The 16,161-nt window shown below is 38.3% G+C and overlaps 1 protein-coding gene across 3 annotated transcripts in view; it reads left to right on the top strand.

Annotated features, from left to right (window-relative positions):
• LOC112116808 (phospholipid phosphatase-related protein type 5) overlaps positions 1–15,958 on the top strand; it is a 54,778-nt gene extending 38,820 nt beyond the window's left edge. Inside the window, exons 4-7 of one of the 3 annotated variants that reach the window (XM_024214503.3) lie at positions 4,105–4,281; positions 6,964–7,083; positions 11,518–11,654; positions 15,768–15,958. In XM_024214503.3, the coding sequence (XP_024070271.2) occupies positions 4,105–4,281; positions 6,964–7,083; positions 11,518–11,652 (432 nt within the window). In that variant the 3' untranslated portion in view covers positions 11,653–11,654; positions 15,768–15,958. The remainder of the gene's footprint in view (positions 1–4,104; positions 4,282–6,963; positions 7,084–11,517; positions 11,655–15,767) is intronic. The other 2 variants (XM_024214504.3, XM_024214502.3) reach the window with 2 other exon arrangements.
• Positions 15,959–16,161: the final 203 nt, after the last annotated feature.

The following is a 16,161-nucleotide window of genomic DNA, read 5'->3' on the forward strand; positions in this document are numbered from 1 at the left end:
AGTAAGTAACTTTATTCATCCAACATCATTCAGCCTCACTAATGAGAGCACAGGTTTAATTCACTGAGCTGTTTTTCCTTTGTTGAGATGAATTTAATATTTATTAAAATTAACATTTGTATAAACCGTAGCAAAATAATTCAGCATGTTTATTGTTTTGTTTAAATTATTTGTTTACTCTGTTTAATGCCACTTTGCTTCAGGACAAGGATACAGACTAACACGGCTACCCCCGATACAGGACAAGGAATAGAAAGCATATTTAATTATATTGTGTGTATGTGTGTGTATATATATATACACACACATACACACAATATAATATATATATATACTGCAAGGCTAATCTTTGAGTTAAATATCAGAATACATTCCTCCAAAACTGTGGAAAATCAATGTTAGAAACGGATGGGTGTGATTCCTAGTTTGTAATGTCTACAAAGAACATTGCAAATTTGAAATGCCCAATGGCAGAAGGGAGTGTCTAAAGACAGGTTCCTATTTCCCCTGATTCATTATCTGTAAAAGCAGCTGTGCCTGTGGTATAAAGACATGGTAAAAATGGTGACCATTCTGGCAAAACTCTCAAGTTACCATTGTGAAGAATGCCAGGGGCATAACTACAATCAAAATGGTAATCAGTGAACCCAGTAGTTGGAACTTATCGTTAGTTATCCAAGGAGGACAAGGACACTTATAGGTCCTGATCCTGCAGCGCTTTCTGACTCAGGCAACACTCCCATTTTGTTCAAGTGGGTGTTTTGCCTGACTAAGGAGCTCAGGAATGCAAAGTGCTGCTGAACACCTCCTACAAAGTGTTGAATCAAGAAGGGATTTAAGGGGCCTTGGCCTGCAACAGAATTGGCCCCTTAGATTGTAATGTTTTTGACACCTGAGTTAGAGTTAAGATTATCTTCTGGAGTGATGAGAATAGATCATAGACAATTGATATGCATCACCATCACTTGCCTTTGGAAAAGTCATTTATTTAGTTGATATTTGCTTAGAAGTAGTCATTTTGACTTAATACCCCATGGTGCAGAGTTGAACCAGGGTAACCTGCTGCCAGCTTTCTTGTCAAATCTATCTAAACTGTTTGAATTCTTGTGATCCTGCTGTGCACTTAAGATATTGCTATGTTTTCTCTGATCTAAGCGTGAATGGAGACCTGTGTTACGTGGTGTGGATCACAGTGATTGCACAGTACTAAAATACCCAGTAGGTCTGGGGAACTGAAATAGAGGGTCACTGGGTAACCGAGACCACATTGTACTTGAAGTGGGTTTGGTGTTCAGTACCTGAAAAAATAGCTGACAAAAGACTGCTGGAAGTTTAAATCATTATTATCTCATCAATATTTGACTTCAGTACTGTAGCATACAGAGAAGTGAAGATAAAAGGAGAATAAGTGAAGGGAAAAACATGTTTTCTAAATGAGAAAGAGAGGAGGAATGGGGGTTGGAAATACAGCCTAAAATGCTTATTCCCATTAATAATAATTGTATATATAATGATTTCTTGCTGTACAGCATACATTTTATGCTGGAGGTCAATTATGAGCAAGTTTAAGCAGTATGTAAAGTATGTTGTGTGTGTACTGCCATGATTTTAAGTTTCCTAATTTGGCTGTTGATTTTTTTTTCTCTATGTTATGTTTCTCCCTCTCATATTCTAAGCAAAGTACTTGGCATTTATCATGTTCTGTCTATGGATCTATAGTGGCAAACACACATGTCCTTTGTGACTGATGATTTTTGTCTTTAGTGAGCACATCGTAGCTCTTGCTTTGAGGCTGGGATTCAAGATAATGGGAGTGGGGTTGTGCCTTTGGCACAGTCTGACTATTGTCTCCTATGCTTAGAAGTCCTGGCTCACCATTGCTCCCATAAGGATAGACCCATAAAATATCTTCTGACTGGATTATTGCAGTGCTGTGTGATTGGCTACACCTGACAATCAGTTGGAAGGATCGGGTGGTACAGAATGAGGCTAGCCATTTGTTATTCATAGGAAATATAAAGCATCAGTTCTCCAGTTCTGCCTACCTATTTCCTTGTGTAAATCAAGGTTTTGGCTTTCATCCATGAAGCTCTATATGGATTAGGTCTCTAGAAATGGTTGTTAGGTTTTTTCCTGTGTAGAATTAAAAATAAAACATTTTGTCAAAAATGAAAAAGTTTTGTGGTTTAGAGTTTTTCAGATTTTAGACAAAAAGTCAAAATTTTCTGCAGAAAGCAAACACTTTTATTGAAAAAAAATTGTTTTGTTGAAAACCCAATTTTCCAATGAATAGCATGGATAAAAAAATTTTGACCAGTCATAGAACCTACATTAAACAGCTGGGGGGAGGACTGGAAACAGGGCCTTCTCAGTGGAGAGCTTACAGCTCTGGAATTTACTTCTGTGGGTCTATTGGAGCCTGAAACCTTATATGTATCAGGATTGTAAGCAGTGTAGCTACACAGATGTAGTGTAGACATGTTGCACCCTCAGAAATCACTGCTCACACCACTGCAATGGTGACTGCACTAGGGGTTTACACTGATAATGTTATATAGAGATAACTAGGTGCTTGGAAGTGGAAATAGTTTAGGAAAATTTGGCATGCGAAGTTGGTGTTGAATACAAAAGCTTCAGTTTCTAGGTCTATTCACCCAATGGTATTTACTGTCACTAATTGCCTTCAGTGTGCATCTGAGGAGTGCAGGTATGCCATCCAGCCAGGATTACAGAAATTTAGTCCTGGTCGTTGTGGTGGTATAATTCTCGATGTTATTGGTAAGTCCCCGTGTACCGTCAGATTATGCAACAGACAAATGGACAAGTCTCCCTCTTTAAAGCTACTCACATGCAGGTGTGTGAGGGACAGGCAATTGCCTAGAGAGGTCAGGAGCTTTGCAGGACAAGCGTTTTCTCCTGTATTGGCAACACCAAGCATTCAAAAATCATGAGTCAGCTGCCCAAGAAAAAGCATGAGATTTAAAAATGATACATTTTGGATTCTTTTTTTCATTTGACTTCTGGTTTTTGAGCCTTTAAAGATTCATGTTTTCAAGATTGTTTCCACAATCATGCCATTATTTTTAATGGAGGTTGAGATTCTAGCATAATCCCATAACCCCACGAACACCAAGTATCACAAGACTTGCAATAAAATCACATGACTTGGCGACGCTGACTCCTAAGATGCACAGGAGAATGGTTCTCTTCTGCATGCTTTGGAAGCTTCGCTAGAGTAAAGCTAGGGCTGGCTCTGGAGGTGGGACAGCCAGGTCCTCCTCAGATAGCATTGGAGCTCTGGAGATGTGAGTGACCTGTGAAATCCCTGAGCTCTTACCTGCTCAGCTTTAACTTTAACAACCCTGCAGCCAGTCTTCTCAACACCCAGGCCAGACTCTCAGGAGACCCTCTCTTCCTCCTCACCACTGCTATGCACAGAGCTTAGAGCTAGTTCATGCCAGTAGTTGGAAGGGGATTTCTTTGCTGTGCCAGGCCAAACTCTGAACAGCAGGTGTCTTGTGGGTAGGATTTTGCACTTGTATTGGGCCTTGAATCATAATTCCTGAGGTTTTGCTACATATTGTATATCTAATATGCTGCATGGTATAGGAGGGGACCTTGAATATTGTTAAAATGCTGCCACCCTATTTCACAATATGAAATCTGAAGATTTTGCTATAACACTGCAAGACCAGGGTTTTGTTTGTTTGTTTGTTCGTTTTTAAAATAACTGGAGATTAGTATGTTTCCATTTAACTGTATTTTCAGAGTTAGCCACAAAAAAAGAGAGAGAGAGAGAATGTAAAGCAAAATACATAGGGAAACCAATAAGGAAAATGTACATTTGACAGCTATGTAAGATTTTTAATAGCCATATCATGTGCCACTCTTATTTTTACTGCCTGTGATGCTGAATCCTGTGTAAAGAATGCACCCATCTAATCTCTGGGTAAAAAGAGAATGAAACTGGTATGTACTGCATAATGAGCCCTACTTTTTTTTTCTATACAAAAATCAAAGTATGCATAGTTGTCTTTTCCAACCAAATTACAAAGATTTCCCTTAGAGGTTATAGTCTTATGCTTCATTTTTTCTAATTTTCAGATGTATATTACCAACACAATAAAAGCCAGAGGAACAAGGCTTGCAAAACCTGTTCTGTGCTTAGGCTTAATATGTTTGGCATTTCTTACTGGTATCAACAGAGTAGCCGAGTATCGAAATCACTGGTCAGATGTGATAGCAGGATTTATAATTGGAATATCAATAGCAGTGTTTTTGGTAAGTGCATATATATGTGTGTGTGTGTGTGTGTGTGTGTGCGTGTTTGGATGTGGGTGAGAGAGAGACAAAAGGTAAAATCTTAGCCCCATTGAAGTCAATGGCAAAACTCTCCTCTACTTCATTGGGTCCCGGATTTCTTACCTTAGTGATGTTGCAGTTCAGGTGTCTGGTTTGTATATTGCATATAAAAAGATGCCCTTTTTCTTGTGGGACTGGATGCACCTATATTCTGACACCCAGATCCATGGCTTCAGTTCACGTGGGCAAATGTCTACATCACATTAAAGAATTCCATGTGTAAATTTATGCTGTTAATGGCAGTATTGGTGCCTTAGATTCTTTTACAGGAAACTAAAATGCCAGATTTTGAGGCGGGCCTCAGTTTTAATAAAATGCCAGTTTTCATAGATGCATAGATTTTAGAACAGAGGGCATAGAATTTTATACCATAGTTCATACATCAAGCCCATAACTTGTTGAGCGAGGGCATTTCTTTTAGAATGACATCCAATCTTGATTTTCACTATACAGTATTAAAGTGCCATATTAGCATTATCAATCAGTTGCTCTTCATGGCAAAATGAAACAAAACAACAACCTGGTAAATTTATTTTGTATTCATTTATATTTAATTGAAAATTATGTGGTTTACCAGAATAAAAGACTTAATTTAGCTTTAAATCCTATAGAAGCCGACAAAGAGTGATTTAATGTATCATTTTCTGTCATTGCAAGTCTAGCCATTAGTGATGCTGCAATTGGTATCTGGTTTGTATATTCCATATAAAAAGGTGCCCTTTCTCTTTTGGAGAGATTTTTGGAATTGGATGCAACTTTATTATGGTACCCAGATCTCCACTCTCAGTTCATGTGAACAAATGTCCATATCACAAAACCACCACCACTCTAACACTTGTATTGACAATCTCAATAGAGAATTGAAGTTTGTGAAAGGGCACAGATGCTGATCTACACTCAAATTCCCTATGGGTCTGTCTCTCTGACACCTTTCACTAATACAAATTCACCCTCTCAAAAGTTTATATATTTTTTCCCCTAAGAAACACTTTGGATGTAATCCTTGGGTCTGACCAAGCTACACTGGGCTCAGAACCCAAGGAGTGTAAAGCCATCACCCCACCTTCAACCTTCCTGATCCTGGAGATACATTTGAAAGCAGCCTTAGGGCTTTTCTAAATTATGCTCCCCCTCCCCACCAACCCTTTCAGGGGTGGTCCTGTTGGCTCAGGATCAAGGGAGGGAGTGTAAGACACTTGTCCACATACACCTCCTACCCCAGAGTCAGGAATAGGTGGCTTTGAGCTATCACATGGGAAATACTCTAAGAGAATTCCTCACCTGCCTTTTAAGCTAGCTCTCTATCCTGCTAGCACCACTGCAGCTCCACAAGGGAACATGTACTTGTTTCAGCATGAGTCCTTATAAAACTGGTAGAGACATTAGATTTAATTAGATTTTGGAGAAGGTTCAGTGGTAAAACCCCCAGCGCTACAATGACGTCTTAGAAGAAACAATCAAAAATTGTGGTGTTTAAATGTTTGATTATTCATTAGCTGTTTCTGGGGAAGGGAAAACAAGCTGTACAAACTTGTGTGAATATCATTTTTATATTCAGACATTAATTGTAGAAATCCCTCCATTTGATTAAGTATTTATTTAAACAAATAAATTACACTCTACAATAAACGTGAAAAAAGTGCATTAAGTATTAATTAGCTATTGGAAAGAGAATATAAATAAATTTTTATCAAGACATTTAATTTATACTCTGCTAACTGCAGGAACAATTGTTTAACATTTTGAAAAATGTCTTTCAAAGTAGTCAATTGTCACTAAAATCAATTTCCACTCTGCACAAGTCCAGCAATCCATTTTGAAAAGCCAAGTGAGTGAACAAGTTGAGAACATGCTATACAAGCAATTAATAAAATAAAACAACGGATTTTTATAATCATTTCTAGAGGAGGTGTTTGTGAATGCTCATGTTGGTGTCAGGATAGTACCAAATGATTAGCATTTAAATTATACTGTGTTAGAAGCACTATCATGGACTTCAATATTTGCTAATCTTTATAGGAGTTCAGTGTTATTGCTGTACTTTTTGTGCATTTTTTGATAAAACTTAATTTGAACATCTACTTAGTTTGAGATTAAAATAACTATAATTGGCCATTTATTATTCCACATCAGCAACAGATTTTCTTTTAGGAAGATCGCTTGTACTATGATAATGCATGTAACCATATTGTTTAAAATTATATCATCTTGAAATACTAAAGACTTTTTGTCAACATAAATTTGACTAACACACTCACATGATTCTTTCAGTCAATCTAGTTAATTTAGTCACATTTATAATGTTTTCTTTGCTAGAATTACTATGCCATTGCTTCTGGTGATAGTGGGTCCACTGCTGAACATTTTACCAAAGTAGAAAAGTCATTGAACTCAGGATAGTTTAAAAATAATTAGTATTTAGAGGGTTAGATACAGTAAGACAAACTGGGTATCTTTATTTTATTTCATTGATATTTCTGTTCTCCTACAGTAATCTCTTACTAAAGTCAGTAGGAGTTTTGCCTGAGTAAGGAGTTCAGGCTCAGGCTCAAATAAGTAAAATGCTTGTTCATTATTCTAACTACCTTCTGACCTTTTTAGGTTGTATGTGTGGTAAATAATTTTAGAGGAAGACAACCAGAACATGAAAATTCTCATATGGATAATCTGGCCCAGATGCCAATGATCAGCATCCCACGAGTAGAAAGTCCTTTAGAAAAGGTAACGTCTGTCCAGATGATTTCATTTTAAATACCGAAATGTGATGGTGATTTTGCTAACTTTTCTGGACTGACTGAACATTGATGCTTGTATCCTGTATCCCAAACTGCCTCAATAGAGTGGTAGGCAGGAAATGCTACATTTAAGGAGTGTTTACGTTTTGGAAGCAGGGAAAAGAACATCTTATGACACACATGAGGCTTCCCCTGTGAGACCCTTCTAGCAATTGTGTTTCAGGAATGATGCGAAGTCGGCCAACCCCTAGACTGGATTATGGCAATGTGCCCTTCTCACAGCCATGCCTAGTGATGCCGCAGACACATCAGGTCATGTACAATGTGACTGTGAAACACCCCGGAGTAAATGGGCAAAAGGGGGAGCACGTGCTACTTGCATCTACCATTTATTCCCTTTATGGTTTGGTTACGTTGGAAACCAATCCACTTCTCATGTTCCATCTCACCAGTTCAGGTCAACTGGGTGTTGAATTAACATCCCACAGATTTAGGGCTGAGTGCTGGTGTTAGGATGCTGACAGTGAAGGACTTTGAGGTGAGGAGATTTGAGGGTGAAGATTTCAGTGACTTCCTTAACAATGTTAAAGTGAATTCTTTAATTGACACTAACACTGAGTATTCAGGCTGAGAGTGGGTGGAACATGGAGCAGTTGGAGTAATGAAATCTGTGACCCAAGCCCCAGGTTACGTGTAGGGTTGTTATGCAGCTGCTCCAAGCCAGCTGCATAGAGTACTGGGGCTACTTATATACATAAAAGCACAAGTTTAAGTGGAGTCAGTGCAGTGACCTTTTCTGTGACGTGTAGGAGTGCACAGCTGCCCTGTGCAGCTGTTCAACCAGTGGATCCCTGTGTAGGGCTGAAAAGGTGCAGGGGGTGTAGCGCTGGTCTTGTATACTCTGACAACTTTCACCCCACGTACAGAACTCCCATTCAAGTAAGTGAAAGTTTGCGGTATGTTAACTTTGCAGAGCAGGTTCAATAATATATTTGCTTCAGTAAGGACTGCAGGATTAGGTCTAACTCCTGAATGAGAGTGATGATAATGGAGGATAAAATGGTTCATACACCAGTGGCACAGTAACTGGAGAAAAGCTGTGGTCTCTTGCCAAAACAAATAAGATTTTAGATGAGCACGTACTAGTGACAGGATCCTTGGGTAAATCAGAATGCTTGGCATGAATAACTATTGCACTCTATTTAAAATTCATGTTATCTTGCTGTACTAAAAAATTTGCTTTTGCAAAGATGCTGTTCTGTTATATAAATATTAGGTATGGCTATGCCAGAACAATTTTGTTAGCGAGCGGGCATTGAAACAGATAACATAACTAAGGAACGACAATACTTCAGACATTTTTACCTAAAGGAAAGCTTGAACTACTAATGCAAATTTTAAAGTAAATCTAATTTTTATAATGAGCTTTTCTGGCATTACTTGTTAAAATCTTTTCTCTTCTCATTTGAAGACAGTAAACAACTTCATATCCTGCAGGACACTAAAACAAAGATTTCATTGGAGTTCACGTTAGTACAAATTAGTATTAATGTACTTCTTTGTATTAAGCATAAAAAGTGCATTTTTTAATCAATTCACATCACATGCCCATCATTTGAGAATGGGATTCCCCCTTCTCCCCCCCCCCCCCCCCAAGGATTGCTGCTTGAGACCCTAGCTTCTGGTTCATTTCCTTGGAAGAGAAAGCAGGTATCTTTTCAGAATTATCTAATATGCCTTTTATAACCACATTGTCTGTCAGTTGTGTTGAGTTTTTGTTATAAGGAGGTCACAGGCTCATTTGCTTTGACAAGCATTTAGTTGATGAATATATACCTTCAAAATAATCCATTCAGTAAATTCTCTATAAGGTGTCAAAACAAAACAAGATGTTAGCTGGCCTGGAACAGACTGTGTTAGTAAAAGAAAACATCCCTTATTTTTGTGCTGTGCTCTCCTAGGCTAAAAGCCAGTGAGGCAGGGAAGGAGCCATCATAGGTCACACATTTTGACTCTGCACAGAGCTGACCTATTCATCAGAAATCCAGTCAGGCCACTGAAACCTCTCTCTCTTGCCTGTTCTGGGGTGAAGATTTCATGGAAGCTAGTGTTTTCTTCCTCGTTGTCCCTCTTCCATCTCATCCAATAATATCTGTCTGAGGCTTACTTCAGGCAAGATTGATGTGATGACGGTGGATTGGGTGAAACCACTGGATGAGTTTGCGAGCGTAATATCTTCATCCTGGCTGAGAGAATGTGTCCACCATTTGTGAGTGGTTTGGGACCCTGCAACATGAGAGACTGCCTCTCTCTCCAACTCATATTCCATCAGCTGAGATCAGTGGTGCATTCTCAGGTTGGGGGATAGCAGCAGGTGTTTTCCATGAGAGTTCTCAGCACTGTAATTCATTTCCCTCCTGGCTCAGCCCAAGCCCAGGGTTTGCTGCAAAGCCCACCTTGTCTTTCAGACTCTTAGGCATGTTAGGGGTCCCGAGGTAGAGAGGTGAAAACTGAAGGATGATTTAGGCAGTGGGAAAAGCATCTTTCTTTTTTCAGAAAATAAGTTAACTGGAAGATTTATAATTGGAAATTAAAGTCTTGTATTGAAATTTTTTAAATTTTCAGTGGTGTGATTTAAATTTTTGCAGCAGCCTACAGTTCTGGATAGGATCCAGAGAAACAGTCAAATAGTAATTCATAATTAATAATAAATAGTAGAGAGATGTGTAAAATTAATCTAATTTATGGCTAGATTACTTCAAACCCCAATCTCTTGCTAGATGCTTTTATTATCAACTCATTTTTTGTTTTCTAGCTAACCTCTTATAATATGGTCTTCTCTGGAGACAAAGGCAAGCTTGAAAGCTGGCATGCATGATGCTTTTTCCTTCCCTCACCTGTTGATAAGCATATACCAAATTAGACTATCCTAAATCTCAATCCTGACTTTGCGTGTATTGGAATATTGGAGTCTCTCTTTTCCTTATTATCAGTTTACATGCTGCTGTAGCAGTAGTCAGGATAACTTAATGACAGCAAATCACTACTGTGCATGACTTAAACTCTGACAGGATCATGTTGCCATGGACCAAGGCAGTGCTGGGGAGAAACATTTCAATGATTCTGTTTCTCTTTAATAAAGAAAAAGAACTAAAATGGAGCCATTCTCTTGCTTAAAACTGACTTCATTTGTTGCCCCAGCGGAAGGGGTGGTTGCTCATCCATCCTAAAATAATATATTCATCTCTTCCCATAAACGAAGAAAATATACTGTCACTTCCTATGCCTGGAAACTCCCCGATGTTCTGCTACCAGGCTCAATACCTATATCTGTGATAGAATACTCTTCACATAAGGCTAGATGGCACCCAGCACATTCCTGGGTGGCCAATGGAGGTGAGCGCACAGATCCTTCTCCACGGCAACCACTTGTGCTAGGACCAATACGGTTCCAGCCCATGCACTCTCGTGACCCCAGCGAATGCTCTCTGTTGGCATCACCATGGGCACCAAAAGGGAAATGGGAGAAAGGAAAGCCATATCTCTGCCACTCCCCACAGCTCCATGCCAGCTGGCAGAGATGGCCAGCTGCACAGGGGAGCTTATATTGCTCCCTTGTATGACTTAATAATGAGCAACCTTCCTTGTGCGTGTGCCTATTGGAGACATTATTCACTTACTTAGAATTTTTCTTAGCAAGCTGAATTGAGCCTAATGCCACCTAATGACAAGGAATGGTTATTAATTAGCTGCCAAGTCTGTTTAATTGGGATGCTTGGAGGTGATTAAGCAGTGCTGAAAGAAAGATATTCGGTCTTTGTGATGCTCAGAAGCTGTGGGTGCGGTGTCTCCCCTCGAAGGATCATTGCCAGTGCTGGCTCAGCAATGCAAAACTGCTGTTTTAACCTTAGGGCTGAGTACATTTATCCTTAGAAGGCTAAGATGAAGTGTTTTGATTATGATTTAATTGGGAGGTGTAAGTATTGAGGTAGCCATACATGCAATGCATATTTGAACATGTGGACAGATCTGTTCTCACTAGCATGCCATCTAACCAGAATGCCTGGGTTTAAATTTCTTATGAGAAATTTTGCTGACCTTTTGTGCCCATATGGCTATATCTTGATCACTCAGTATGTCAACAATATGTACAATAAACACAGGAGAGAGCGCATTCAAAAAAGGATAGAAAGCAGTTTAGCTCCAAATTTTACTGAAATCAAGCATCTGAATATATGTTCCCATCAGACCTTTCCCACTGTTACACTACAGTTGCCTGGAAGTAGATGTTTGTTTATTTCAAATGCAAATGACATGATCACACATCTGAGTTTCAGTAAGTAGTACAATGAAATAGCAGTTGAACAAAAGAAATGTGAAAATATGTTTAATGTGATTTCTGTAAAAATACATATTGTAGGTATTACAGAATCCAGATATTGATAACAATCAAGAAGACCCTTTACAACAAAACTCCTTCAAAGCACACCTCGTTAGGTTCTTCTCCTGGATAACACGAATGAACCGTTTCGAACATCTTCACATAAGGCAATAAACGTATGTGCGCAGAAGCGCACTAGTGTGTTGGAGTGTGGCTTTAAAGCAAAGGCAGATATAATGTATGTCAGCCTTCTGTGCAGGTTTAGAACTTTGCAAGAAGTAGCATTTCACTGAGGGATTACTTGCTGTGTTCTCTAAAAATGCCTCTCTTTCCTGTAGAACCAGGAGATATTCTTTTGTGTTGGGACTTAAATATGGGAGAGCTAACTTTCTGCAACTACAGAATTTTTCTGAATTGCTCCTTTTAAATTTTTCTATTAACTTTAATTTAAACTCCACCATTCTAGGCAGTGTAGGAACTTTTTTTAAAGTGTCTTGAAAAGAGAAATTTTGTTGCATAAATGGCTATTTTTAAGTATTCACAACTCTAGTAAAGACTGTTTTTATGGAATAGAAAAGAGTATGTCCTACTCTAAAATGTGAAATCTGTGTAAAGGAAAATACAAAAGATAAATAAGAGGATGTGGAATTTTTCATGTACAACATGCACTTGATCAGTCTGTAGCAGGTTATAAATCAAAATTAAATACATAAAAACATGCTACAAAACATGGGATTTTTTCCCCAGAAACCTGCACTCAAGGTTTAACTTTTAGCATTTCACTTTTTTAATTTTTATTGGTTTGAAGGAATAATTACAAAGCATGAAGTCTTTAAAATCTTCTCTTCCTGCTTCCACAGACGTCACACTGTCAATTTAAAATAACACAAAACAGTGTACCAATGTGTAAAACTACTAAAGTTTAACAGAACTCAACTGTATCTTAATTCTTTTGAGCACTAAGTGGTATAACTATTTCCCATGGAGTTTGAGGATTTGAGCTCTCATGCATGCTTTTTTGCTTGTCTGTTGCATCTGTGTGTGCCTTTGCTGGCATTGTTGCAAATTTCATACATTGAATTCTCTGTCATAATAAAGCTAAACTGAAGTAAAAGGGCATGGTAAAGCAACTGAAGAGTCACTTATTCTAGAGGGAGTCTATTTTTTCTCTAAATACCATCCTTCCTCAGAATCTATGTCTGAGAACACTATATATGAAAGCACGAAGAGTGCCACACTTGCACGCATCAATACCAGTCAGTCCTGGCACAAGTAAGTCATTACTTTTTGATCCATTTAAAATGGCATCTTGCAAAATCCATTGAAAATAACTGGGCAAGTTTTAAGGATGTTCACAAGATCAACCTCTCCATAACCGGAGGCGATCCTAAGTTAGCAGATCTTGCTGAGGATCTTGTGCAGGAATTCCTTTGCAGTAGGATACCCTTTGCCCTGAGACCACACAGATGCACCCGTGTGTGTGATCTAGGGGTTTGGTGACCAGCTGGTTTTTAGAGGTAGGAAGATGAAACTACTGGCATTGGCATTCTCTTCTCCTTAAGCAGTAGGTATCCACTCCTAAAGTAATGCCACTTGAAACAGCATTAAACTTGGACTCTGTGCATTCTCTCTCTCTCTCTCTCTCACACACACACATACACACACACACACACACACACAACCTCAGAAAGGGGGATTATGCACAGGATCTATGGTTTTGGAAGGCCATAACACCTGCTTCCTCCACACTCCCAAGGAAAAAGATGTCCATGAAACTCAATATTGACCGCCAGTCTGGGTTCCACTAACCCCTCCATTGGATACTTTTGTGGAAGAGCACTGTATCTCTAGAGTGAAAATCTAGCCAATTTCAAAACGATGAGCTAAGCAGTTTCAGGTTCTACACCTTCTACACCAGGGGCACCAGAGTGCCCCTGCCAGCGAATGTTCTTTAAAATGTTTCCTTTTCTCTGTTGCTATGTGAAAAATCCACATAAACAACAGTAGAAACTGAATATTAATGTAAAGTATCATCAAGTATGCAAAGGATTAAATGTTCAAAATTACCTAAGTCCCGTTTTCTGAAAACGTTACCTAAAGAAAAAACAGAGTAAATATTTATTTCGCTAATCTCTTTCAATTAGGCGTTTGTTATAACAATAGATAAAAAATTTTTAGACAGCAATCAGATTAAGTTGACAGTATCATTTTTCAGGTCTAAATAGGTGTCAATATAAATACAGTGGGCCAAATTTTGTAATCCCCTGCAACTGCTTTGGGTTCAGTGGGGTGGCACAAGCATAACTGAGAGCAGAATTTGGCCCAGTAAGTAAATAGTTCCCTGAGCTTCATCTGAATATGTTGTTTTCCATTTAAGAAATCTAATTTTATTTCTCTTTTGTGACGACAGTCCAGAAATCTTTGCCAAGTATTAACACTGTTAAACTCTGAAAACTTCTTCACATCAAGTTCTGTAGTAATCAAAATGATCATTAGAAAAAGTAATTTGCTAGCAGACGTTTAATCAATTGTCATTTGTTTAAAGCATTTTTGTTATGTTTTTGAGTAAAATTAAAATAGAGACTTTACAGAAATCCAAAGTTCCACTAATACAAAAGCTTTTCTTTTTTATTCCAGTATTTTTTTAAAAATCATAATAGAAAACATGGGTTATTTCCCCTCCCCCCGCCAAATAAAACATAGTTATGTCCCTTTGCTGTGCTGTGAGGCCAGGAACAAAGTCACCAGAATGACTGGGGTTAGAGATAGAGGGACATAGGGTGTAATGGTAGGATGTTCCATCTCTCCACTTCCAATGGGTAACTACTACATTCCCTTCCATAAAATGCCCCTATCCCCATAGGAGACTGGTCTAGAGGAAGAGCTAAGGAATTTGCACTTTAAGCAGCACCTTTCCTTTCTTGCACAGATTAAATTCCTTCTAAAAAGTAAGGATGGTGCAATATGAATGACCCTTATGTGAGCTCTGAACCCCGTCACATGAATCAGAAAACCAGCCCACAGCCTGAGAGCAATTGAGAACACAGTTAGGAATGTTACTGGCAAAGGGAGATGATGCTGGAAGGGGCACTGAGGAGAGTCAGACTAAGTGACAGTAGGGTAAGGCGTGTACAGTCTTTCATATCCTTTACCCATTTTTCTTGCCTTGCACTGTCTCCACGTTACTTGTGGTCCTACTGCTGGGGGATATGAGAAGGTGGCAAGAGAAAAGATGTGATACTACAGCAATACACCAAAATCTGCAGTACTTCCAGCTTAAATTTTCCTCCATGCATTTTCACATGGGAGGAGATGCATAGGGCCCTATAGCAATAGGACTGTGTTTCATTTTGTCTGTTTAAAACATGTTTCCCAATGGTGGCTTAAACAATTCCTTAGAAAAGAGATTGTATGTTGAAGACAACAGGAGTTGAGAACAGTTGGTACCACAGAGTAGGCTTTCAGTGCCTTGCAGAATCCCACCACTAGGAACCAAATGCAAACACTTCAGCAGGTGTGTGAATGAGACTCACGTGAGTCAAGTTACCCACCTGCATAAGTGTTTGCATGAGCAGGCTCAGACTGGAGCATGACAATGGACAGCATAATTATTCTGGACACTACAGTTTTTTTTACTGTGTAGTGTTTTAAGTAAAAAGTGAAGTAAAACCTGTTACAGATACACACACATTCTTAAAGAATACACTTGTTGAAGGAAGCAACAGAAGAACATTGCAAATGATGCTGCAATGGGTCTGAAGAAGTAATTTTTAATATGTTCTATAAACTAGTGAATTCTAGCATTTCACTACTTCATTCCATGCCATCTGGCTCACAGGGAGCAATTAAACTTAAAAAGAAATGCAACATTAAAATTGTATTAACACTAAAACAGAATACTATCAGCTGTCAGGCAGCAGTTTGCATTCCCAGAAATTTAGCTTTTAATTATAAATAAGACAGCAATAAAACGACAACTAATTTAATTATTTAAATTGTTATTAAATGAAAAATGCATTAAAAGCTAAAATGTTGTAGAACTATACCACTGAGTTACTTTGTTCACTGTACTTATGTATACAATTTTTGCAATATTTAAAAAAAGATTTGCTATGGGAAGGGATGGACAGCATTGCAATTAGAAACATTTTTATTTACATTGTACTACAAAACTCTCCAAGCATAAGAATGTTTCAAAAGCCAAAAATAGGAATAATTTTTGTTATGATGACTATACATAGCTAACTGTGTGCGTTTGTTTGATTTGTTGTTTTTTTTTAAACTTACAGAACCACATCACGGCCTTTGCAGAAGTCACATGATGATGAAGCTGCTGTGTATTCACTACACTGGACATCATCTCTTTTCACAGTCCACTCATAATAACTGAAGTGTGTTGAAAATAAGAGAGTAAAAATTGTCTGATTTATAACTTGATTTTTACAACATTAAAACTACATCAACATTTGAAAACTGCTTCTTAAATATTAAATGTTCAATTTACTTTCCAACAAAAGCATTGCACCATTATTTATGTATTTATTTATGGAGGTGGGGGGAGGGAAGGAATCTGAACACTAGTCATGTTTGTATGACAATGCCCTCTCTAGCCTTTTTTGGCTATTTATCATTTTAATTATTCATATATCTATTCAGCAGTACATCATTTTCTGATTGATTTGG

The sequence above is a fragment of the Terrapene carolina genome, unplaced genomic scaffold (assembly GCF_002925995.2).
Source record: "Terrapene carolina triunguis isolate 2854851 unplaced genomic scaffold, T_m_triunguis-2.0 Scaffold210, whole genome shotgun sequence".
Classification (NCBI taxonomy): domain Eukaryota; kingdom Metazoa; phylum Chordata; order Testudines; family Emydidae; genus Terrapene; species Terrapene triunguis.